Raw genomic sequence first — 26082 nt, forward strand, 5'->3', positions numbered from 1 at the left:
CAAAATACAGGACTTATCAAGTCTTATTAATCAACCAATGTTTCCTGAATTCACAAATACAAAATCTTGTTAAAAAGCAGTTGTAAGAAGCTGATGTAAATGAGGTGTCATGGAAGAAAGTACCCAGCGTAATGTCTGTGATTACTGGTCAAAGTAGCACTGATCTAATAATCTTTGAATTTTTATACTATTGTTAAAGAACAATTTATTTTTCAATCACTGGACAAGTCACTCACTGGACAAGAAAATGACATTGAATAAATTTAGGATATGCACACATAAAAATAAAATATGCAAGCTATAATGATAATACACCGTTCATTCTAGAACACATGCTGGAATCCCCTTATGATGGGACTTGGAAAAGAAATCCTCACCCCATACCAAAGAGACAATTCAGGAATGGATGACTTGACAGATCTCCAATGAAATAATAAAAGTAATAAATTTAATACAAGTAGCAATTGTTTTTCATTGGCTGCTACCACATATTTCCCATTTCCTTTGTCTTCTCATAATATAAACATACTAAATGCTGTTTGAGCATTCATCCTCATATATTTGTTCAGGATGCATACAATTTCACATTTTAATTTAATGTATTTCTATTGTGTATAGTGTACTTGGTTCAAATATGAAAGTGTGCTGTATAAGAAGAAACTAAGCTACATTTCTCCCACACATTTTTTTAGAACCTGTTGGTGAAGCATTCTCATTTTAATACTAGCTAAAAAATAAAGCATCAAAGAAATAAAAAGGTTAAGTATTACACTCGTATTTCATCTTAACCATATTGATATAACTGCTATCTTCCTATTCCCATTAATTCTACATTTGTTTACAATTCAGTTAGCAATTAGTTTACCAGTAAACTAGAGTGATGTGATAGGTTTCTTTATCACTTCCATTTTGAAAACTCCAAACAACCCCCCCTTGTTCTTTTCGACCCTCTTGATAAGACATAGATTGCTTCCACTGAACAATTTTGATACAACTCTAATGGATTTTATCCTCCTCCTTTTACTGATCAGTGAAAAGGACAACAGTATTACATTCTGTCCGTTGAGCCTGCATTCATTTAACAAGTATAGAATAGATGGGCCAATTCTTCAAAGTCATGGGATTTCTCATTTCATCATTTCAACACTTGCAATCCTGGAGGTCTGATAACCAAACCTGTCAAGTGGCTGACAGATCTGTCAGGCTAACCATTTAGTCTGCAGGAATGCAGATAACACTATTAGGATCTAAGCAGGATTTATTTGTTTTAATCAGGCTGAACTTCTCTGTCAGCGTAGACAATAGCCATCAGTCTTACTACATAGTAAGCAACAAAAGAATGCCAACACTGCAATCTGAATGAGGTGCAGGAATTTGAAGTAACTTTAAGCATTTTCTGACATTAAACTGTGCTTGGTGGCTCAGTGGGTAGCCTTGCCACCTCATAGTGCCCACACTCTGTTTAACTCCTAATTAATGTGTCTTGTATGTGACATATATGTGGTGTTCTAATGATTGTTTATGAATGGGTTAGTTTAGGCAGCTAACAGATTTTTTTAACAAAAAAATCTTTAGCAAACCAGGGTGAAAACGTATATCAATGGTTCTCAAAGTGTGGTCTGCAAATCACCTGTGCTTCACAAATGTTCAAAAGATGCGAGTTATACGATCAGAGAAAAGTCACTTTTAAAATCGTTCACTTACACCAGTCTAGATAGACAGACAGACAGACAGATACATTATTAATCAACAAGGGGAAATTAACATACTCCAGCAGCAGCATACTGATTAAAAGCAATATTCATTCAAGAGCAATAAAAAAAGCAGTGCAAGTTAAAAAATGCAAGGTGGAGAGTGCGAGGCAGGTGTAACAGTCTATAATCTTGTATAGTGTTAACGTTTACCCCCATGGGTGGAATTGAAGAGTCGCATAGTGTGGGGGAGGAACGATCTCCTCAGTCTGTCAGTGGAGCAGGACAGTGACAGCAGTCTGTCGCTGAAGCTGCTCTTCTGTTTGGAGATGATACGGTTTAGTGGAGGCAGTGGATTATCCATGATTGACAGGAGCCTGTTCAGTGCACGTCGCTCTGCCACAGATGTTAAACTGTCCAGCTTCGTGCCTACAATAGAGCCTGCCTTCCTCACCAGTTTGTCCAGGCGTGAGGCGTCCCTCTTCTTTATGCTGCCTCCCCAGTACACCACCGCATAGAATATGGCGCTCGCCACAACTGTCTGATAGAACATCTGCAGCATCTTATTGCAGATTAGGGCTGCAACTAATGATTACTTTGGTAGTTGACTAATCGTTCAATTTATTTTTCGATTAGTCACAATTATTTCATGCCTATTTTGATGCCTGCGACCTGTGGTTGCACATCCTGTTCTGGGCTCCAGTGCATGTCTTACCTCATCTGCTCACGTCTGTCAACCTGTGAATGTCACCCTAATGTCTCTGCATTAACACGATAAAAATTAATAATAATCAAATTAAAATAACCAGTGAAACATATGAATTTGAAAATAATCAGATGTTTTTATATTAGTGTGATCATCACAATAAAAAAATACATTGAACAATACAAACTAAAGTGCACGTAGTTTTTAAACAAAAAAAGTGTATTTAACTTAACCAAAAAATACATTGTTAAAACTGAAACGTTTTTCATAACAATTTAGTAATAAATGACAAACTGTAGACATAAAACTATATAATCTGTAAAGCCTGAAGTGCAAAGATCAAATAAACACTTTCACAAAAGGTTCAAGGATGATACAATAGCTTCGTTTGTGCAGCGGTAGGAATTGCTGACTTATAGTTAGGAGTCCCACAGTTCGATCCTGACTGCCTCGTATATTTACCATTTTGAGTAGTGAGTTGCTCTTATTGTTAATATTATACAATAAACACATACATTTGGTTTGTGTCTGTAACAGCCACTGTATTAAATGTATACAGTACTTGTAAAAGTTACCTTTTTTTTCCGCTTTTATTCTCTCAGTCACGATCACAATACATACTACTGCCCCCCTAGGGATCTGATGCTGTTACTTTTTATCTGCAAATGGGAATAACTGTAGATGCGAGTGGTGTTTTGAGACAATCGAACTGGAAATTCTCTGATCTGGATGGATAAAAGCTGACACACAAAACGCTGGCAAATCTGCCTTATTCCAATCTCATTGTCACTTGATTTTGTTTTATTCAGTTTTATTGAGTGTTTCTGCTTCTGGCTAAAATTGGGAAGACTTAAAAATAAAGTGGTATTTTAAGTACTTTAAGGACATGTTCAGAATGGTATTGTCTTTAAATAATAAGAAAAATTTCAACATAAAGTGCAGTTTTTCATCTTAAAAATAAGGCAGAAACATAAAAGTTAATTTGACCAGCTTCACCTTTAAACTCTGAGTAACCTTAGCCAAAATTATTTTGTATATTAGGCTAAAACAGTGTGATCATTGAACATTTTGTAATTAGATGTAATTAAAATTACTAACGGTCACGGAAGTTCAATGATCCCCAATAAGAGCCAAAAAGTCCACTTTCTGTAATGCATCTAATTTTGCTTGCTTTTCAGTGTCATAAAGCTGTTGAATTTTACTTGAAATAGTCTCTCGGCACGGCAGTTGAAAAGTTGGATGACCTGACGTTAACTGTAGCACATTTTCTAACCCCCTATCTTCCAGCACTGTTAGTTGTCTACAGTCCAAAGCAATCCATTTTGCGAGAGAATTTGTAAGTTTGACCGATGTTGACTCAGTAATTTTGGTCCTGAAGCCAGTCATTTCATCAGGTTTGGGCTGCGGAAACCTTTTGTTGGTACTCAAACTCGTACTGCTAGTGCTAACAGCATACACAGTTTCTGTGTTCGCTGTAACATGTTTTGCATTCAGATGGTACCGTAAGGTTGAAGTGCCTCAGTGTTATGCAAACTCCTTTTTGCACAGTTTGCACAAAACCATGCTTTTATCAAGGCTTCCGTCGGGTAGTCTTTTGAAATGAAATTTTCCTCCAATCAGTCCTAGCAACGCGCTTTCTTCCGACTCTTATATTTTTGTAGCTCTGATGTGTGCATCAATGTAATCGGTGTACCAGGAAATTATGCAATGACAGAAGTTCCCCTTTGCTTGGAATGCAAAGTGTGATTAAATGCGTTATTTTTTAATGCGTTATGGAGCACATGCATCGAAGCTTCTCAGCTGTGCTTGTGCTAAGAAAAGGAAACATTTTAAATAGGGATGCACCAAATGTTCGGCAACCGAAATAAGTAAAAAGGCTGAATAAATTCTGCCGAACAATGACGTTTTTAATGACGTGATCAAATAGTAACCCGTGTAAAGTGAGAGGCACGCGCTTTATGCAGCAAAAATGTCAGCAGTGTGGAAGCACTTTAAAGCGTCAGAGAAAGAGGCAAAAACGGCCGTTTGCAGACACTGTTCTGCTGAATTGTCCAGAGGGGGTGCATCTGCAAAAACGTACAGCACTTCAAGTTTAATTTATCACTTAAAATCAAGACACCCCGAACATCATGCAAAGTACAAGAAAGACACGGCGGCGACTATGGCAACAGCAGCAGCGAAAAGGAAAGTAGCTCCTCCCAGTCCTAGGACACCCACTCCATCTGTGGCTGACTTCTTAGAAAAGGCAAAAAAGTTTGCCAATGACAGTGCCAAAGCTAAAGGTATTACTAAAAGGATAATGGAATTCATCGCATTGGATGATCAACCATTCTCTGTTGTAGAGGATGTTGGATTTCGCAGGCTTATAGACCATATTGAGCCCGTTACACCATGCCTAGTAGACGGCATTTCTCAGACGTGTGCTTACCTGAGATGTATAACGTCGTTTCAACTCACGTCCATGAGCTCTTGGCTACAGATATTGCAGCCCTCAGCTTCACGACTGATACTTGGAGCTCGGATGTGAGCCCCACCAGTATGCCGAGTTTAACTGCGCAGTGGATTGACACAGATTTCAAGCTACAAAAGATTGTGCTTCACTCACAAGAGTTTAGAGGGTCCCATACAGCTGTAGCCATATCCGGCGTTCGCCAACATGTTTGACACTTGGCGATCGACCGATCTAAAGTGCATGCGGTAGTCCGTGACAACGAAGAAATATGGCTAAAGCCATGGAAGATAGTGATCTGAAAGGCATACGGTGTATGGCACACACAATTCAACTGGCGGTCAACGAGGGATTGTTGAGTCAGCGCAGTATAGCAGATGTGATAGCGATAGGCAGGAAAATTGTTGGCCATTTTAAACATTCACCGCTTGCCTAAGTGCGCCTACAATCTATCCAAGAACAGTTCGAACGCCACAAAAACGCGTTTCCAACAAGATGTGAGCACAAGGTGGAACAGTACATATTATATGCTGGAAAGCCTTTTTACGCAAAAGCGAGTCTTGGCTACATACATAGCAGATCATGACCTGCCCGCGACATTCACCGCATACCAGTGGGTGTTAATCGAGAACGTTCTCTCTCTTCTCGCCCCCTTTGATCAGATAACAAAAGAGATAAGCTCATCTGATGCATCTGTGGCAGACATCATACCTTTACTTGCAGCACTAAAGCGTCTTTTAAACAAAGAGGCTGAAACAGACCACGGAGTTAAAACAACTAAAAGTGCGCTCTTGGAAGCTGTCAGCACACGATTTAGTCAGGCGGACTCAGAACCCCTGTACTGCATCGCGACTGTGCTTGATCCACGATATAAAGATCATTACTTGGATGTGGGGAAAAAGCTGCGCACACGAGAAATGATCCAGGCCGAGTTGGATTTGGAAAAGCCGCTAGGTGATGGAGATGGTCAGGTGATGCACAGCGCAGGAGATGAAAACAGCGCAGAGAGTAAACGGGCTCGTACTACAGATGAGCCGCGCACAGTCTCGCTGTCTGATATGTTCGATGAGATCCTCCAAGAGAATAACCCATTTGCAAGACAGAGGACAAGCTCAACCGCTTAACAGTTAGATGGTTATCTCAGATGGCACACAGGTAGGCTACTTCTATGGGAAATTAATTTAAGATTTTATTTATATTTTGGATTATGGTAACACTTTATAAGTAGTTTCTATTTTTAACATTAACTAACAATGAAAAACCCTTATTAAAAGCATTTATTAATCTTAATGTTAACATTTACTAATACAGTATTAAAACTAAGTATCACATTTTTAATTTTTGAATTAAAAAGTATCAAAAGTGGTAGGCCTATTTGTTAAAATTGTTAATGCACTTATACTAACATGAACTAAATATTTTTATTATCTTACATTAACGAAGATTAATAAATACCATAACAAATGTATTGCTCATTGTTAGTTAATGCAATAATGTTAACAAAAGGAAACATTGTAAAGTGTTACTACCTATATTTTATGTTATGTATTTTGTGAAAATTTAACTATTTTCAGTGTAGTAAAATAGGCCTACACTGGGTTTCAACCATTTCATTATCTTGAAGACATTGTTCGTTTTGAAATGAGCAACTGTCAGAAAACTGCAATAAAAATTTCAACTATTCTGCAGGTACGTGTCTGCTCCATGCACAAGCACCGACAGCGAGAGACTGTTTAGTGCTGCATCTCATGTCATCGATGAGAAGAGGAACCGACTTTCATGTGAGAAAGCAGAGAAGCTACTTTTCATAAAGAAGAACCTGCCACTTTTCCGGAAGAAGTAGGCTTATGTCTAGGACAGTTATTCATTTGTTGTGGGTTCATCCACATTTTTTGCACTATTCAATGCACATTTGTTGTTGTAGACATACAGAGTTACATTCTTTCAGCAGTCATGTTAAAGGCTTAACATAGGCTATTCAAGAAGGGGGGCTTCAAAGATGGCCAAATAAAAATATTTTTTTATTTTACTAATTTATTTATTTTAAGTTATATTGTGCTTTGTTTGTATAATATCTGCTGGAATGTTAAAAAAAAATGTTCAGTGTTAAATAAATATTTTGAAATTGTATTTTTGTTATTTGATTTATTTCTCTGAAAAGCAACACAAAATAGTAAAAAGCAAATTTTTACTATTTAATTATTGTAATGGTGAAAAAATTGGCAAAATAAATGGAAAAAAATGTGAAACACCGCGTTCGGTATTCGGCCTTCGCCAAGCATTTCATTATTATTCGGCTTCAGCCAAGAATTTCATTTCATGAGTGCTGCTACTTCGGAAACAAAGCACGGTGTATACCTAAAGCTTAAATTAAGTTCATAGACAGGCTGCCGCTGGCGTTTGTCATGCCCACGGCTAATGCGGGATACAAGTTTAATGAGAGGACGCAGGATATAAACGAGAGTTTTGATCACTTTGTAACTAAGTTAAAATTGCAGGTGAGCAGCTGTGCTTATGCAAATTCTGAGAGACTGTGTTTGTGGGGGGATTGACAGTTAAGGCGGGTGGGGGAGTCACGTCATCATCTCCCATCCCATTCACCTCATTTCGCTCTGAGCTGCGCTCCGCAGCTAACGCAGTGTTACAACTTTGTGACGCTGCCACTAAATACTCACAGAAAAATCTACAAGTTAATACACACGCTGTCTCTACAGTTTCTCCACACTGAATCCTCCAGGCACTAATTACAAAAGGTTACATTGACAATTGTGTTACGTTATTTTTAAAATGTTTCCTTTTCTTAGCACAAGCACAGCTGAGAAGCTTCGATGCATGTGCTCCATAACGCATTAAAAAATCACGCATTTAATCACAAGCAAAGGGGAACTTCTGTCAATGCATGATTTCCTGGTACACCGATTACATTGATCAGAGCTTCCCGATTCATTTTTCCCCTCGCACCCTCTTGGTTTGAGAAGAAGTATGAAAAAATATGAGGTTAACACAGAAAAACAGATCACCAATTGAAGCTTTATGAATAATCGATTTGCCATCAATAATTGTTTTGGTAAAGCCATACTCAGTGTAATCCTCCTTCCATTTTATCATTTTTCCGCCACTAGCCATGATTAAATGAACGGTAAAAAAGTAACAGCGAAGCGAGGGTGACTTATTCAGGCAGGCAGGCGACAGCTCAATAGCTCGAATTTGGATATAAGTAGCTTCTATTTAGTCGCCAGAAATATCTTTGTTAGGAATGGAAGTTGAATTTAGTCTTTAAATTTCTATGGTAAAGAAAAAGTTATGCAATGATGACTACATTTAACTATATAAAGTCAAAACTTGTATATATAAAGTCATTTGCGAATATATAAAGTCAAAACTTGATTATATAAAGTCACTGTCGGAATAAAGTCAAAACTTTAATATATAAAGTCAGCGTTGGTATATATAAAGTCAATACTTGTTTCTGAATATATAAGGTCAAAACTTGAATATACTGTATAAAGTCAGCGCTGGAATATATAAAGTCAAAATTTGAATATATAGCCTAAAGTCATTCCCAAATATATAAAGTCAAAACCTGAGTATATAAAGACAGCGTTGGAATATTTCGGAATATATAAAGTAAGCGCTGGAATCTGTAAAGTCAAATCTTGAATATATAAAGTCAGCGTCGGAATATCCATCCATTTCCCAACACGTTGAATCCGACCACAGGGTCACGGGGGTCTGCTGGAGCCAATCCCAGCCAATACTGGGTGCAAGGCAGGAACCAATCCTGGGCAGGGCACATGCATCATTTTCAAAACATTAACCGAACAGTGTTTTTTTTATTTTTCTCAATACGTTTTTGTTAACTTAGTTCAGTTCAGAGTCGTTTCAATCAATAGATTTTAACTTTCATTTTACTCAGGAGTGAGTTTGTATACTCCAATGTTGACTTTATATAATCAGGAATGACTTTATTCCGACGCTGACTTTATATAGTCAGGTTTTGACTTTATATATTCCAGCGCTGACTTTATATATTCAAGTTTTGACTTTATATATTCAGAAAAAAGTTTTGACTTTATGTATACCGACGCTGACTTTATATATTCAAGTTTTGACTTTATATATTCTGACGCCGACTATATATATATGTACGCAAGTAGGATTCAGTTAGCGTTGGGAACCCGCGTACCAAATTTCTTGAAGATGGGCCTATAAGTAACAAAGACTGTTGAAAAGTTCAATATGGCGGCCGACAGTGGCATCATACCTCCAAAATAAGTACATACATTGGTTTTGGTTAGCACAGGGAAGCCGCCTACCAAATTTCGTAAAGATGGGGCCATAAATAAGAAAGTTCAACATGGCGGACGTTGTCGACTGTTATGACTGTTATGCGTAGAATTTTGAAATGAAACCTACTTAACTTTTGTATGTAAACTGTAAGGAATGAGCCTGCCAAATTTCAGCCTTCTACCTACATGGGAAGTTGGAGAATTAGTGACGTTGGAAAGTTCAATATGGCGGCCGACAGTGGCGTCATACCACCGAAATAAGTACGTATATCAGTTTTGGTTAGCGCAGGGAAGCCACCTACCAAAATTCGTGAAGATGGGGTCAGCCTTCTACCTACATGGGAAGTTGGAAAATTAGTGACATTGGAAACTTCAATATGGCGGCTGACAGTGGCGTCATACCACCGAAATAAGTACGTACATTGGTTTCAGTTAGCGCAGGGAAGCCGCCTACCCAATTTCGTGAAGATGGGGTCATAAATAAGAAAGTTCAACATGGCGGACGTTGTTGACCGTTATGACCATTACGCGTAGAATTTCGAAATGAAACCTGCTTAACTTTTGTAAGTAAGCTGTAAGGAATAAGCCTGCCAAATTTTAGCCTTCTACCTACACCGGAAGTTGGAGAATTAGTGATGAGTGAGTGAGTCAGTCAGTCAGTGAGGGCTTTGCCTTTTATTAGTATAGATATAACATACACATATACATATACATATATACATACATACACACACTTGTGCAATTATTAGAACAGCTAGGCTGCTACCCAACATGCATGTTGCAAAACAGTGCACTGCCTGAAAAAAGTTGTATCTATAGTGTTCTAGTGCATGGACATGTGAATAAAATTTACAATGAGCCAAAAAGATAAACGACCCAGAAGAAGAAAAAACTTTTAACTATTAATGAACAATACAAATGCCTCTTTCATTCTTTTATTAACCTGTGCATTATTACTTACTGGTAGTGTACATTAATGTTATGCCTTTTACTAAACTAACGCCTTTGCAAGCATACTATAACTCAGATGGAAAATGTGTATCAGGGACCTATGTCATGTTTAAAATTTGCCTAAAATAAATCCAGGTTCCCACCTCACTAGGTCATATGGCTTGGGAAGTTGAGAGTATTCTACACTCAGACCATTTTGCCTTGATTTTTGCACATCTTTCTAACTGTCTCAAGCCTAAAATTACTCCAGATCCCTTAACATCAATATCTGAAAGTGACCCCAGATAGGATACCATTACCAAAGGAAAACCTACCATGGTATCCTATACTACATCACTTGAATTAATTAAAGTATAAACATCCACCTCTCATAACTCAATAGGAAAGAGATGTCTGATATCATTATCTTAAATTGGAGAAAATGAAATTCTCTCTCTCTCTCTCCAAGAAAGGTTCAAAAATTCTTTTGAATTTGGCCATTGCGTGTCTTTAGCTGCTGTTTTAATATATGAGTGGATCTCTTACTTAAGTAATGTTTTCTAATTTTTAGAATAAGTGTAGTATGAATTTTATCAAATATTATAAATGTATCCCTTTGACTTCTAACTACCACCATGTCTAGGGGTTTATTCAGGTTAATTCAGATGGACCATTCCAAATGTTATTAGCTTTAGTTTTGCTGATATGCATTGTTAATGATAACAGTTTGCTAGAAGTTTAATAACCTCAGTATTCAAAATTCTGTCTAGATTGCCGGGGCCTCCATTTTTTAAAATCAGAATATGCAATATACAATTTCAACATTAAAGAAGTATAATTTGTAACTCAAATTAAGTCTAGTTTCACCTGTAGGATACGGTACTACGCTGCCGTAATATAGTATACAATTTGGGTTCAATTCCTGTCTTAGACCTGATTGTCGGAGGGCAGGCTGTGACTTCCTATGACATAATATTGCAATATGCAAGTTTGGAAAATGAAGGAATAAGTGATTCTAGTATTTATTATGCAATGATGCCTTATATTTATATCACCCATCCAAACAAATTTTTGATATAATGTTTAACTGCCCTAAATGTTTATAACACATTGAATTCCAATCTAATAACTCTAACCCAAACATTTTTGCTAAGATATTGGTATTCTCCAGTTCACAGTAATGCCCCCAACCCCCAAACATCTGGTATGGCTTTTATAAATAAAGTCTTTTTCTGCATATTAGACTCATTCCATTCCTCAGATTTAACCAGGTTTCTACTATTTCCATAATACACCTCTTGTAGCAATGTACAACTTTTGTTCAACAATTTTCTTTTTAATGCTTTCACTGAAAAAAACATTTTTTAAGCTACTACTTTTTCTGTTCATACCGAAAATGTTTCACATGTTATAGACAAAAATGTATAATAAAATAATGTAATAGGTATCTGGTAGCAGGTTTACTTTTAAAAAAATCCTTCGTACTACCTCCATTCAGTAAAATATTTCATGATGTATTACTATAACAAAATTATTTTATTATGTAAAGAAAAAACACTGAGCTCACATCAGATAATTTTCAATGTTTGTTTAGTTATTTGAATTATTACCAATTTATGTACAAAGAAATCCTACATATCCAGACTAAAAACAAATTCAACTAATACAATTAAATTTCAGAAAAAGAATAAAACTGTGAAAGATGCCTGATGAAGGGGCCTTAGCTGCCTCGAAAGCTTGCTTTTGTAATCTATTTAGTTAGCCAATAAAAGGTGTCATTTCACCCTACTTTTTCCTGTATCAAAAATTAAAAGAACACTTTGAAAACACATCAGATCTCAATGGGGAAAAATCCTTCTGGATATCCATACTGATTTGGAATGGGTAACGTGTTAAGAACGAAAGGATGCAACATTGCTTGATGGAAATGAAAATTATCAACCTACAGAGGGCTGAATTCAACGATCCCCCGAAAATCAAAGTGAAAAAATGATGTAACAGGCTAATCCATTTTGCCAAAATTTCATTGCAGCAACTCCAAATCATACTCAGTAGTTTGTATAGCCCCCACGTGCTTGTATGCATGCCTGACAATGCCAGGAACACTCCTAATAAGACCACGGATGGTGTCCTGGGGGATCTCCTCCCAGATCTGGACCAGGGTATCACTGAGCTCCTGGACAGTCTGAGGTGCAACCTGGTGGCATCGGATGGAACGAAAAATAATGTCCCAGAGGCGTTCGATTGGATTTAGGTCGGGTTAGCGTGGGGACCATTCAATGGTATCAATTCCTTCATCCTCCAGGAACTGCCTGCATACTCTTGCCACATGAGGCCAGGTATTGTCGTGCCCCAGCTGGAACCCGGGACCCACTGCATCAGTGCAGGGTCTGATAATGAGTCCAAGAATTTCATTCTTATACCTAATGGCAGTCAAGGTGCCATTGTCTAGTCTGTAGAGGTCTGTGTGTCCCTCCATGGATATGCCACCCCAGACCATCACTGACCCACCACCAAACCGGTCATGCTGACCGATGTTACAGGCAGGATAACGTTCTCCACAGCTTCTCCAGACCCTTTCACGTCTGTCACATGTGCTCAGGGTGAACCTGCTCTCATCTGTGAAAAGCACAGGGCGCCAGTGGTGGACCTGCCAATTCTGGTATTCTATGGCAAATGCCAATCAAGCTCCATGGTGCCAGGCAGTGAGCACAGAGCCCACTAGAGGATGTTGAGCCCTCAGGCCACCCTCATTAAGTCTGTTTCTGCTTGTTTGGTCAGAGACATTCACACCAGTGGCCAGCAAGAGGTCATTTTCTAGGGCTCTGCTGGCAGTGCTCATCCTGTTCTTCCTTGCCCAAAGGAGCAGATACTGGTCTTGCTGATGGGTTAAGGGCCTACTATGGCCCTGTCTAGCTCTCCTAGAGTAACTGTCTGTCTCCTGGAATCTCCTCCATGCCATTGAGAGACACAGCAAACCTTCTTGCAAAGGCACATATGATGTTCCATCCTGGAGAAGTTGCACTACCTGTGCAACCTGTAGGGTCCAGGAATCGCCTCATGCTACCAGTAGTTACACTGACCACAGCCAAATGCAAAACTAGTGAAAAAACACTCAGAAAAGATTTGGAGGGAAAAATGTCAGTGGCCTCCATCTGTTAAACCATTACTGTTTTGGGGGTCATCTCATTGTTGCCCCTCTAGTGCACCTGTTGTTAATTTCATTTACGCCAAAGCAGTTGAAACTGATTAACAACCCCCTCTCTGCTACTTAACTGACCAGATCAATATCCCAGAGGTTTCATTGACTTGATGCTATACTCTGATTAAAAAGTGTTCCTTAATTGTTTTTGAGCAGTATATATTATGAAGAAATAACTTCTACTTGAAAAATACTTATCCTTTAAGCATTAAAAAAGGCACTTAAGACTTCACACTTAATTAAAACTACAAAGATGTTAACTATTACCATATATTTATACTTAAAACATATTCTTTTGAAATAATGCATGTTTTGCACCAGTTTAACTTAATTAACCAGTAACTGAATACAGCAAGCAGGCTTTTGTTTAGTGTGAGTAAAGATTGGAACACTAGCTCCAAATAATCTAACAGTGGAAAACAAATTAAACGGTGGCTGTTATTCATCATGCCAATGATACAGTTTTAACTTTGAGTATTTAAATTGTAAAATGCATGCAAACTTTAATTCTGGAAACAAATAATGACTTCTTACCTCTCCTGAGTAACTGTATTTGCCTTTCAATATTTGCCTATATAGTCGTGTCCTATTATCATCTTCAAAAGGCATAGTTCCACTGAGGAGGATGTAACTGATGACACCAACAGCCCACATATCAACAGCATTTGTATAAGGCTTTCGAATTAAGATTTCTGGGGCAATGTACTCTGGGGTACCACATGTTGTTTTCATAAGGCACTCATCCCCTTTTTTTCGGGTGCTAGCTAAACCAAAATCTGTAATCATTATTTTGGATTCAGCTCCTGGATGGTAATACAGAAGATTCTCTGGCTTCAAGTCCCGGTGTGTAATTCCCAAGGTGTGGAGATACTTCACTCCGTCTAGTACCATTTGCAACACTCGTGTTGCATCCCTTTCAGTAAAAGATCCTTTGGCAATAATGCGATCAAAGAGCTCCCCTCCTGTGGCCAACTCCATCACCATGTATACTCGTTCCTGAGTTTCAAAAACCTCAATGAGCTGAATAATATTGGTGTGTCTCACCCTACGCAAGACATTAAGTTCAGATTCACAAACCTCTCGACCTTCCCTATACTTTGTTTCAATCATTTTAATGGCATAAGGCTGCTTTGTACTTTTGTGTTCAACTCGCACCACTCTACTAAAGCTTCCCCGGCCAATCAAAGCTTTAATGTCATATTTGGCAGTGACACGTGGGTCAAACTTGGCTCTGTATTTGGCCACTTTATTCCTCCTAGGATCCACAGGATCTGGGTGCCCACTGGGGCCATTTGGACAAACGTTGCTGGCTGTCTGAAGAGGAGAAAGAGAGTGCATTTTGCAATCAGCCTTGATGCTCGTCCCATTGTCTGTGATGAAGTGCTTGTATTTGTCAATCTTCTGGCCTGCATAAGGCTCCACCTTCTTTACTAAATCCAGCTGGATGTCTTTAGGTGGTTCAGGAAGTACTTTACTCGTCCCACAGCCCATCACATAGCAGTCAAGTTTCAGGTCCAAGTGGACATCTTCACTGGGACAATTTAATCAGTTTCAGGTTCAAACACAGCAGCTGTAATTGAGAGGGGGGGGAAGATAATATAATTTTAGACAATATTTAGTATACAAAGTGATCTGATATTTTTCTGTTTAGTATACTTCTAAGTATTAATGTATTGTCTAAGTGTGATCCACAAAAAAAGTCTGTAAGAATTGTGAATCTAAATACAAAATGTCTCTTAAAATAAATTAACTCATAGATATAGTATAAGAAAAGTGAGAAACAACAATGAAGGAAATATCTGTCACTGAAACAAGGGTACTACAAAACAGTTTGCTAACATAACTTAAGCTAGCATATAAACAGAATCTAAAGTCTTCAGAAATATTCTGTTGTGTAAAAAGATTTGTGTAATGTTTGTTTTCTACAATTTTACATATACAGTACCAAAACACATATTTCACCTAACAGATCAACCAGAATTTATTTTGTTAGGTGTGAAGTCTGTTAGTTACACTACAACAGCAACCAATTTGTAAAGTATGCATGTGAGAGAAATAAGAAAAAGCAGAATCATCTCAACATTCTAACAAATAAATGTTGATGCACTTTGCTACTCTCAGTCAATGCAAAAGAGAGTGTAAAATAAATTATGCCTAGAGTGCACTGAATTATCAGTTTATCAGATGTGAACAAGTACGTACACCTTCTGCTCATTTGGCAACCTTTCCCACCAATATCAAACTCTAAAAATAATTTGCAGATTTAGGTTGACAAAATACTGTAATAATTTCACCTCAGGGATTAATAAAGTGTATCAAAATAAAAAATATATCATCCAGGTCAGCGGCTCCTTACTCGGTAATAGACCCTAATAGGATGGTCTGCATTTTTAGTTCTCCAACTACTTGATCAGTCTGGGTGACATTCTGCCTACCCTTCCTGGATTATTGAATGGCTTAATGTCATTAAACTATCCCCTGAATATAATCTCATATACAGACAAACATTTGCTGTGTTGCTTTAATCACAGCTCTTACTTGTCTTTCTTGACATGCCAATACCTATCTTTCAAATATGAAAGTGTATTTTGCTATTTCATGGTAGGCTTTTTCCTTTAATTATAAGGCTTCCCAAACCATTTGTGGCACAAAGCAGGTCCTACCAGCAGCATCCCCTCATGAGGAGTTGAAATGAGGAAGCCGTTTACCAATAATAGGTACCCTGGATGCATTCACCACACTCACTATCCATTTAGGTTTCCAAGAGAGGTCAAACAACAGCTAAACCAGCAGTAGTTGTGATCAGATGACGGCTCAACATCTTTTTTTACCCATGTATTCAGAACATACACACTTGATTCAAATGCTCCTACTGCAAATTAACTAATTGGTCAAAGTACTCTGGTACCAACAATGCCTACAACAACCTTGTGTTCAAACATGGTGTTTGTTATGGACAGTCCTTGCCAATCACAGAAATCCAACAATTTACCAATTACACTCCACTCAGATCAGGCAGTAAGTTCTCCCCAAACTAAATGCATAGGTACAGTAACCACACCCAAGTAGTGTTAAATGTATCTCAGTGGGGCTAAATTGTCAATGGCCATTATATTTTCCAGTACCAACTCACTCTCTAGAACATAATACATTGAATCATAATTATAGTATCTCATAAAAGTATTGATAAAACTTGACTGAACAAATACTTTACTAAAATTTTGTTCCTTTTGTGATATTTTTATTTCAAAGAAGCGAAATGCTTGCTGATTAAACACCATAAATTTACTTTAAGGCTTGCTGAGTTTTACCTCACATTATCAGCAGCGCAGTTGGCGATTTTGTGAAAGGCAGTAAAACCATTGGGCACCAATCAGGTAAACATCACCCATCTAAACACGGTGAGAGATGGTGATCTCTCTGAAGGTTTCAAAATGAAGTAGGTAAGAATCTTGCTAATGACAGCTAAAATGTTGCATTAGCAAACCAAGATGGAAATTTATATCAGTGTGGACCACTTAATCTACAAGCATTGGTGAAGAGGACTGCACAATGACTGTCACTGTGTGTCACAGCAATGTCAGTGTTAAAAATCACACAATTTTGTCAATGTGAAATGCAGGCATTTACTTAGAACAATCAGACTGTTACCAGATATTAATGCTATCAGATGATCTAACACAGGGGTTCCCAACCTGGGGTGCGAGAAAGACGAACGCTGCATTGCGATTTTCCAAAAATTGTGTGAGGTGTGTTGTCCAACTTTACTGTAGTGCAATCAATGTCTTGCAGTGTGCCATCATTTATAAGTCATTTATTAGTTACTACTCTTGGTCTACGATATGAAAAGAATCAAGCACTGCCCACACAATTGTCACATGCGAATGAGCTGCAGAAATGTAGTTCTTGCAGGTTCCTTACTAAACATGAAATGTTCATAAAGGAAAATAGCTGAAGAAGTGCAACTGAAATGGATGCAACACCTGCTGCTTACACCTAGCCCATCTCTCCTGCTGGCGGTCTTGGCAGTAACCGAGCAATTTTACCTGCACAACACATGTGTTTTTGAACTGCAGTGCAGGTGTTATCGAGGGACAAAGCTTGCCGACTGCATTTCATTGCTTAGTGGTGCACCAGCACCCATTTGTTCATGGGGGTCTCCAATCCCAAAAACACCTCGTTGGTTGATCATGTGTCATTTTCTCAGGCACTTGATGCTTCATGGGATACCCCAATCCTTGTCTAACCTTCAAGATTTATAAAGGTAAATTGCACAATTCATATTTAAATTTTAAGAATGGAGTTAATGCGTATTTTTCTGAGTTCAGTTTGTTCACACGTAGTACTGTACAGATAACCATCTAACTCTAGGGTCTCAAACTCAGCCCTTAGAAGGCCAATAATTTGCATCAGACCACTTTCGAATAAGAAGGCCATTCTTTTTGTTATTAAAAGATTTTATTTGACTCTATGGCTCACAAGTGCTCTTCGCAACTTTTTTTTTGTTTGTTTCTCAGAGTATTATTCAAATAGTTGTGGACTGGAGCAGATCACTACTTCTCAGACCTTCACTTTGTTCTTTTCACTTATTTCTTGAACAAATAGTATCAAAAGAAATCAGAAAAGAATCAAAAAGTATTACATTTTAAGCATAATCATAGCTTTCAAGAACGTTAAGGCCATTCAGCCCAACATAACATCAATTTCTACTCACCTAAAACTTAAAACAAAAAGCACCATATTAAGTTCAAATTTAAATGGCGCTATAGTACAATTGTTAATCACAATAGTTTCCAATAGTTGGAATCTGGTGTCTATATAGGTTATCTCAGCCACCACAAGCCTGTTTGGGTTCCCTTGTTAACTGCAGGCTATTTTAAAATGCCATTACAACATGCAACCATTAGATATAATTGCACGTATTAGTAATTTTACCTTTAGATTGATGCACTGTTACGAAAATAATAAACAATAAAAGCTCCAACTTTCAAAACATTTAACTAAGTCCTTGAACACACCTGATTGTTGCATTACAAATACACTTTCTAACTTGTTTACAGGGAAAAGATTCAACTCCACCATTTTTTTTCTTACATATCATTTTCCCATATTCCTATAATCAGTGCTATGTAACAATTTATTAGTCTTCCTTACAAGCTGTAAAAACCTGTGCCTAAATTTGTGGGGTTTTTTTTGCGTAATATGACTTCTCAAAAAACATCCATTATTTGTCCATTTTCTAAATCCACTTTTTCAGTTACAAGATCACAATGACATGGAACCTACTCTGGCTCTAGTGGGTACAAATAACCTTAGATGAAGTTTGCACATGCACATAAACTACACTCCTATACTGTAGCAGTCCTGTCCAGGTTGACATTCTTAAAAGAAAAATTGTAATTTTAAATGTAGTCTTTAAATTGTCTCATACAGTTTTTAAATAAATGTTAACTTAAAACATTCTGCAAATGTATAAAATTAGATCCACGTCAATGTAGTTATAGCCTAGAAAACCAGTTCTCAACCTGTGCAGCATGTGAGCAGCTATGATATAATACACAAGAGAACAAACATAAATAAACAAACAAATAAACAGAAATGGTTAAACAGCAGCTGAATTCCAAGTCTCCACACTCGGCTGCACTGCTCCATCTCATAGTTCTACTGCTGCAAGACTCCACTGCTTGGTTTCTCTCGGGTCCAGTCTGCTGATGCTTCAGCATATATAATTTTGGAAAAATTGTTTCAAGTATTATCACTGTTGGTTAACATTTAATAATTATTATTAATAAAAAAAATCTAACCTTTCATTATAACAAGTGTTATTATTAATCAATAGGAGAAAGCAACTGCTTCAGATGGTGTCAATAATGCTCAGTTACCTTCTTCCTTCCTTAAAAAATAAATACAGAAATTGGCTGAAACTGGAAGCAGAATGGCACTTAAAGTTAAAACTAGAACACGACATAAAGACCTGCATTGCCATTAAGCAGCCTCAGCTTTGGAAACACCGGAGTGATTTCACTCAGTTCATTTATGACCTGAAGTAATATATAAAACATTTTATGCGTTTCAATCTTTTTTCCATATAAAACTACACTATTGCTCGTACATTAAAAAAATAATTCACTAAATACCATTTGGCAATAAAAAGAAAAAGTAACAGACACACACCCACACTAAAAAAAAACTGCCTGTCACCTCTAGTTAAAAATCACCAAATAGAATGGGAGAAGGGGGAAGAACTGCCACCTTTAATCAAGAAACAGTGGGATGGATGGATGGACAGATAGATAGATAGATAGATAGATACTTTATTAATCCCAAGGGGAAATTCATAAACAATGTCAAAACATGTCAATTTCCAAAAGTGAGACATCAAGAAAAAACGTTGAGGACCCCCCAGCTTAGAGATCTGACATGACATTGATCACACATGCATCGATAGTCACCAATAGTTCAGCATTTCCTTTCATTAATAGATCTATTACAATCCAAAATCATGATGTGTGATTATTGTTAGCAGTAACCATTAGTCAAGATCATGGCCCACTTTGCATTAATTAGTAGGGAGAACAAATCAGATTTTACAACAGGCTGCGGGACCTCGGCTCAGAAAGAAAAAAACTGTGAGCCACTGACTTTAGGAGTCACTGAAAAATTTTAGAAAGAGAGATGAATCTGAAGTACCTGGAGAGAAAAAAGAGAACATACAAACTACTTACAGTCACTGTACGACAGCATTACTAACAACTGCGACACCATATCAATCAGCTTTGTTTTAGACAGACAGATACACCATGGATAATTATGTAATGACCAGAAAAAAGAAATTCATTGGCTCTACCAGCAATACAGAACACAAAAAACAGAGTTACACAAAAAAAAGAAGTGCATACATTTGCATAAATATAAGACCGAGAAACAAACACACAATAATAACGAAACATAATAAAGAAAAGCTTCTCCAATGGTAGTGTTTCCATCGTGTCAAGCTTAAGGGGCATGAAGGGAGAAGCCTTTATACAGTCGGTTGGCAGCGGGCAAAGAAGAAGCGCCCGTTAGCACACCGTAGAGAAATCAGCGGGTGGCTGTAGATGTTCCCAGAAAACACGTCATGGAGAAGATGAGCAGCATTAGCGTAATTAAAAATTATACTGATTATAATATATATATACATATATATATACACACACACACACTTCTATAACTTGTAAGCCTTTTTTCTTAGCGAAACTTTGGTCAACTTGTTTTACAATGCCTATAAAGACAGCTGTTATTGTCTATTTTATACGGTGTGTTCCTCCCCGTTTAATTCTACTTTAATACTAAATGTTTGCTCAAATCATTAACTTTAAAGTGAAGTAGTGATATGTGACCAAATCACACCAATAATCAAGCAAGATGACGGACACTAGGAGTTCATCAGATTAAAAATTCCCAGATTTCTTGTAGTTTTAAACACCTTCAGAATTTGACTACATTCTTCCCAAAGTCAAAACACATTTTAAAGGATGGGTGAACAGTTTCAGGTGGAAGCGAAAGTTGATGAAATCATGGGATAACTCTTGTTTTCCGATTTCAGCTGTGATAAAAGTATAAACAGGCATGCGTAATCCGCGAGTGGTCTTGCCAGTGCAGCACACCGCTGGATGCAGCGGTGCCGGATTGCTGGGCAGGGTAGTAGTTTATAGGCCGTTGCAGAACAACAAATGGAACCCGGCAACCATCAAGCGAACCACCGCCCCGTTATTCGAGTTGCACTTTCACGCTCTTCAGCCCGACATTTTCGCCTTATCCGGTGAAAGTTTTACTGTGTAAACAAATCTTCTTCAATGTACCGACTGCACTGCAATGCGCGAAAAAGTTACTGTGATTTACAAAACACAAACAATGCACCTTACCGTGTTTTGCGGGTGGGGCTCAGGTCCGTTTACAAGTCGTAATTTTTCTAAATCCTTTCCGACCCAGTGTCAGCCTCCGGTGACCTCGGTTTTCTCCTGTTCTCCTCATGTTTTTCGGATGCATTTTAATGCAAAAATCTTATATTTTGTATGCCATGTCATTCGCTGGTACTTTCAGGAATATGTTAATAAGTGTATATAGGCCTGCGTGGTTTAACTTACATACCCTTCTAATAAAACGTTACAAAGTGGCTTTAAATGTAGTTGATTTCTCCTATTAATGATGAAAGTCCACTGTTTCTCTTCGTTCTCTCTTAAATCCACACATTTCTGTTCAGGTGTTGGGGACGGGGGGTGTTTCAGCCCGAAAAAGCAGTCAGCAGCACTCCGTGACCCGTAGGCGACCAGGCATACGCGCTCTGCCCCGACGTCACTTCCTGGATACCAGGCGATGCCGATGCTATGAATGGTTAACGACGGCTTCCTTGAGCCAAAATGTCAACTCCTTCCCGTTATCCGTTCATGAGCCTTGTCAGTTTGTATAAGTACGCATATTTTATTTTTTCTGCCATTTTTACGATTAAATAATGCATACGCCTCTAAGAAAATGTCAAGTAGCCTATAAATTAATCTATAAGGGTCGGGATGCCTGTCCATCCTCTTTGCCACTTACAATACATACATATGAAAATACATATACTAAAATACGTTACAACCGCCTATATAGTGGCCTTTATGAATCTGCCATGTCTGTGTTGGACGTATATTCTAGTCATCTTTTCTCATGAAGCAGCCTAACTGCTGATGTTACAAATGATATCCTATATATGGAAGTTTTTATTCAACATTGTTAGAATCGGTGTAATACCACAGAACTTAAATTAAATTTACAGTGCAGTGGGTGTGTGTGATTGCTAATAATTTCAGAGCTTTTTAAGAACAGGTGTGCATGTTAATTGTCAATTCTATATTGTGCCATATAAATATCACTGTGTGAGAGAGTGGATTCTGTGATGGATTTGTGCCCATCCAGGTGTTGCCAGAATAAACTCCAACAACTCCTCTGTAGTACTGTGAAGCTTCATGGAGCACGTAAAGTGAAAAAGCAGTTGCCAGTAAGGCAATCTAAAGCAAACAAAAGTCCTAGTATGAAATCCAAGAAAACTCGAAATACATAGCAATAGGTCCAAAAATTTAGTAGGCCACTAAGCATCTGAAGACCACCAAAATGACAAAAACCCACCACTCACCACACCTAAGTTCATTCAAAATTAACTGCTAAGGACTGTGGGAGAGCCTCTGGTTATATGGGGAGGAGGACAGTTCCTATTGGTGATTAGCAGGTGGCTCCACCTTTTGGAGAAGTACCCACAAAACACATGGAACATAACAGGTTAAGAGAATACAGCAGACAGTTAAAAGAGTAGCATTAACATAAATAAACAGCTTGACAATGAGCAAAAAGGACGCAACATATGGATTTGAAGCCAAGCCAAAGGAAGTCTGGCCAAAATATAACAATTTACATTAACTGTAGCCTGTAACCGGGCTCTGCATCAGTCTGTCGTGGTGAAAAAGGAGCTGAGTCGTAAGGTAAAGCTTTCAATTTACCAGTCGATCTGTGTTCCTGTCCTCACATATGGTCATGAACTATGGGTAGTGACCGAAAGAAGGAGATCGCAAATACAGGCGGCCGAAATGAGTTTCCTCCGCAGGGTGACTGGGCTTTCCCTTAAAGATAGGGTGAGAAGCTCAGTCATCCGGGAGGGGCTCAGAGTAGAGCTGCTGCTCCTACGCATCGAGAGGAGTCAGATGAGGTGGCTCGGGCAATTGATCAGGATGCCTCCTGGATGCCTCACTGGTGAGGTGTTCCGGGCATGTCTAACTGGGAGGAGGCCCCGGGGAAGACCCAGGACACGCTGGAGGGACTATGTCTCTCGGCTGGCCTGGAAACACCTTGGGATTCCCCCGGAAGAGCTAGAAGAAGTGGCCGGGGAGAGGGAAGTCTGGGTATCTCTGCTCAAGCTTCTACCCCCGCGACCCAACCTCGGATAAGCAGAAGAGGATGGATGGTAGCCCTAAAAAACTGTGTAAAAATATCATTTATTTGAGACTTACTTCAGTGGTATAGTGCACCATGGGGGACACCAGGACCCCTGGCCTCCCTTTAAACTCCCCTCACTGGGATTCTGAGTTGGATTATATGGGTTTGAGGATGATGTGTTATTTTAGTAAAACTAAACTCCACTAGGTAGTTAGAATAGAATATAATAATATAACAGACAGTACTGCATTGATCCATAAGTGGCTACAGCAACACAGAGCACAAAGTCATCATCCAAAGTAGTTCAAGAGTTATAGTTGACAAAAGTGTATTCTGACTCTATAATATGCCTGTTAAATCTTAAAAAGGCACTTTTTTTTCATTAAAATGATACGATGGCCCAGCACATGGTCACCCCTTCCTGAGCCTATTCATTGCAAAATATTGAATACCCCATTAGACAGTAAATGCAGCAGTTTGGACCAATTTGATGAAACATTAATACACCACATTTCTAGGTTTTGTGTGTTCATCTTAATCTTCTTTAATGACCTCTTAGGGAGTATCAACCAGATCGAGAAGTTTACCTACCTCTGCAACGACATTCATGTCTCTAATGACAAAGGTCCAAGTTTGTAGAGTCCTGGGGCCTCATGTATAAATGGTGCGTACGCACAGAAATGTTGTGTAAGAACGTTTCCACATTCAAATCGTGATGTATAAAACCTAAACTTGGCATAAAGCCATGCACATTTCCACGGAACCTCATACCCTGTTGTACGCAAGTTCTGTGCTCGGTTTTGAAGACTGGCAGCACCCAGCGTCAAAGCAGTGCTACTGTTCCTGTGTGGTTATCCTTTCTTTTTTAGATCAACATCCCTGACGTGGCTTTATAAATACACTGAAATTAACCACATATTGTTTATTAGTTTAATGCATCTGATTGTAATTAACCTGTAACAATATAATAATAATTCTTTGCATTTATATAGCGCTTTTCTCACTACTCAAAGCGCTCAGCAATTGCAGGTTAAGGGCCTTGCTCAAAGGCCCAGCAGAACAGAGTCCCTTTTGGCATTCGCGGGATTCGAACCGACAATCTTCTGATTGCCAGTGCAGATCCCTAGCCTCAGAGCCACCACTCCGCCTAATATACTGGTCCACAGAATGGTAAAACTATTCTAAGTACCATAGCTGCTTTAGCATTGTTACTCTCACTGCACCTTCTTCTTCTTTCAGCTGCTCCCGTTAGGGTTTGCCACAGCGGATCATCTTTTTCCATATTACTCTCACTGCACCACTGAATGTATTTATATCACTGTATCTGAGTGGGGAATCAAAGATCTACAGAAGCTGAGAAAGAGAATTATCGGTATACAGCATCAAGCAGATACTGTCTCAGCCATGCTGTCTACTGCTTTCACACGGCAAACGTTTCAAAGCCTTTCCTGTACGGACCTCGCGGTTCAGAAAGAGTTTCATCCCAAGAACTCTAAATGCACTCAATCAGTCCATCAAGTGCTCCTTGCAGAACTGTCTGTACTTATAAGTAGAATTACCTCACTGTAAACTTGCACTACAGTTACAATATTGCACAACCTGAGGCACTTCATAAAGCGCGTGTTTACATATGATGACAATATCATTTTTAAGATGAAATGCAATAAAATATGTTTATTATATTATACAGATAAAACTTTAACTTCATTTAAATAATCCATATTGTCAATAATTAAACATGCCAGGACACGGTGCCGCAGCACTAGCTATTAGCTTGCACTCCGTTCACGGATTGTTCCTGCTTCGTGCTGTAATCCTGCTGGGACTGGTGTGACACTGAAAGGATAGAATAATTAAACACGTACTACGAAGATATTTCAGTGTTCCTTAAAAGTTTTGAAGAATCTGCGTTCATAGCTTACAGATGGCTTAATGTCTATTACAGAGCTGATTGTGTGGCGATTGGGTATTTGGAGAAAGAAAAGTAACAACAGGAATTGGAGGTTAGTACGTTTGAAAGAGACAGTACTTCTATACTAAAGCATTTCATTGAAGGTCGCGCACAGCGCAGCAAGCATCTCAGACATGAACAATCACTGTGCCACCTTGTTCCCATGTTTAATAACATGCTTTAACTCCTATCATCATGAAAATTATATCACATATACATCTCAGTATTTTAATTATTCAGAGAGCTGTAATATCATGAATGTAATGGATTCTGTCGGAGGAAGAGAAAGCCAGTTTAAGAAGCACTTAGCGATTCACACACATAGAGCACATAGAAGATCAAATACAAAACAAAGCATTTAACTTGCTACTTTAGTTACGATGGGATTTGAGAAACTAATAAATTAAACAGTTTTAAGATGAAGTTTATTATGTTTGACTTTAATGACAAAATAAAGTATGTGATTAAAGTGGAAATTTCGAGATTAAAGTTGACATTTCGTGCTTTTTTCCCATCGTGTGCCTATTTTTTTTTTCTCTGTACCCTAATAAGCTTTCATATGACACTCAGACGGTAGGCTATGACTCGCTTTTTCATGGCGACTTTGATATGTGACAACTTCTTTTTTATTTCGGGTACTGTGCGACTTTGTGAACTTGAGCTTTCGAGTTTCTCCGACATGCTATGTCACTTGATCGACTTCCTTTTGTTGTTTATACCACTGTTTAAACCAACAAATAGTATGTTTTTCCTTTGCCTCCACTTGGTATTCGCTGAAATTCTTATATTTTCCCCCGTGCTTTTCCTATTGTCTTTTCACAGAAGGCTGATCTTAATGGCTATTTATATTGATCTGCATATTCAAAGAGGTGTAATTTTGGGAGGAGTTGGGGCGGGACAGCAGGCGTGTGCACGA

General features: G+C 38.3%; 1 protein-coding gene across 1 annotated transcript in view; it reads right to left on the bottom strand.

The window, feature by feature from the left end:
* The window catches only part of pskh1 (protein serine kinase H1), a 41209-nt gene extending 19627 nt beyond the window's left edge, over positions 1-21582 (bottom strand). The window contains exons 1-2 of the mRNA XM_039763081.1: positions 21172-21582; positions 13802-14837 (exon numbers count right to left, since the gene is read on the bottom strand). Of these exons, the coding sequence (XP_039619015.1) occupies positions 13802-14758 (957 nt within the window). The 5' untranslated portion in view covers positions 14759-14837; positions 21172-21582. The remainder of the gene's footprint in view (positions 1-13801; positions 14838-21171) is intronic.
* Between the last annotated feature and the right edge of the window lie 4500 nt (positions 21583-26082).

The sequence above is a fragment of the Polypterus senegalus genome, chromosome 9 (genome assembly GCF_016835505.1).
Source record: "Polypterus senegalus isolate Bchr_013 chromosome 9, ASM1683550v1, whole genome shotgun sequence".
NCBI lineage: Eukaryota > Metazoa > Chordata > Cladistia > Polypteriformes > Polypteridae > Polypterus > Polypterus senegalus.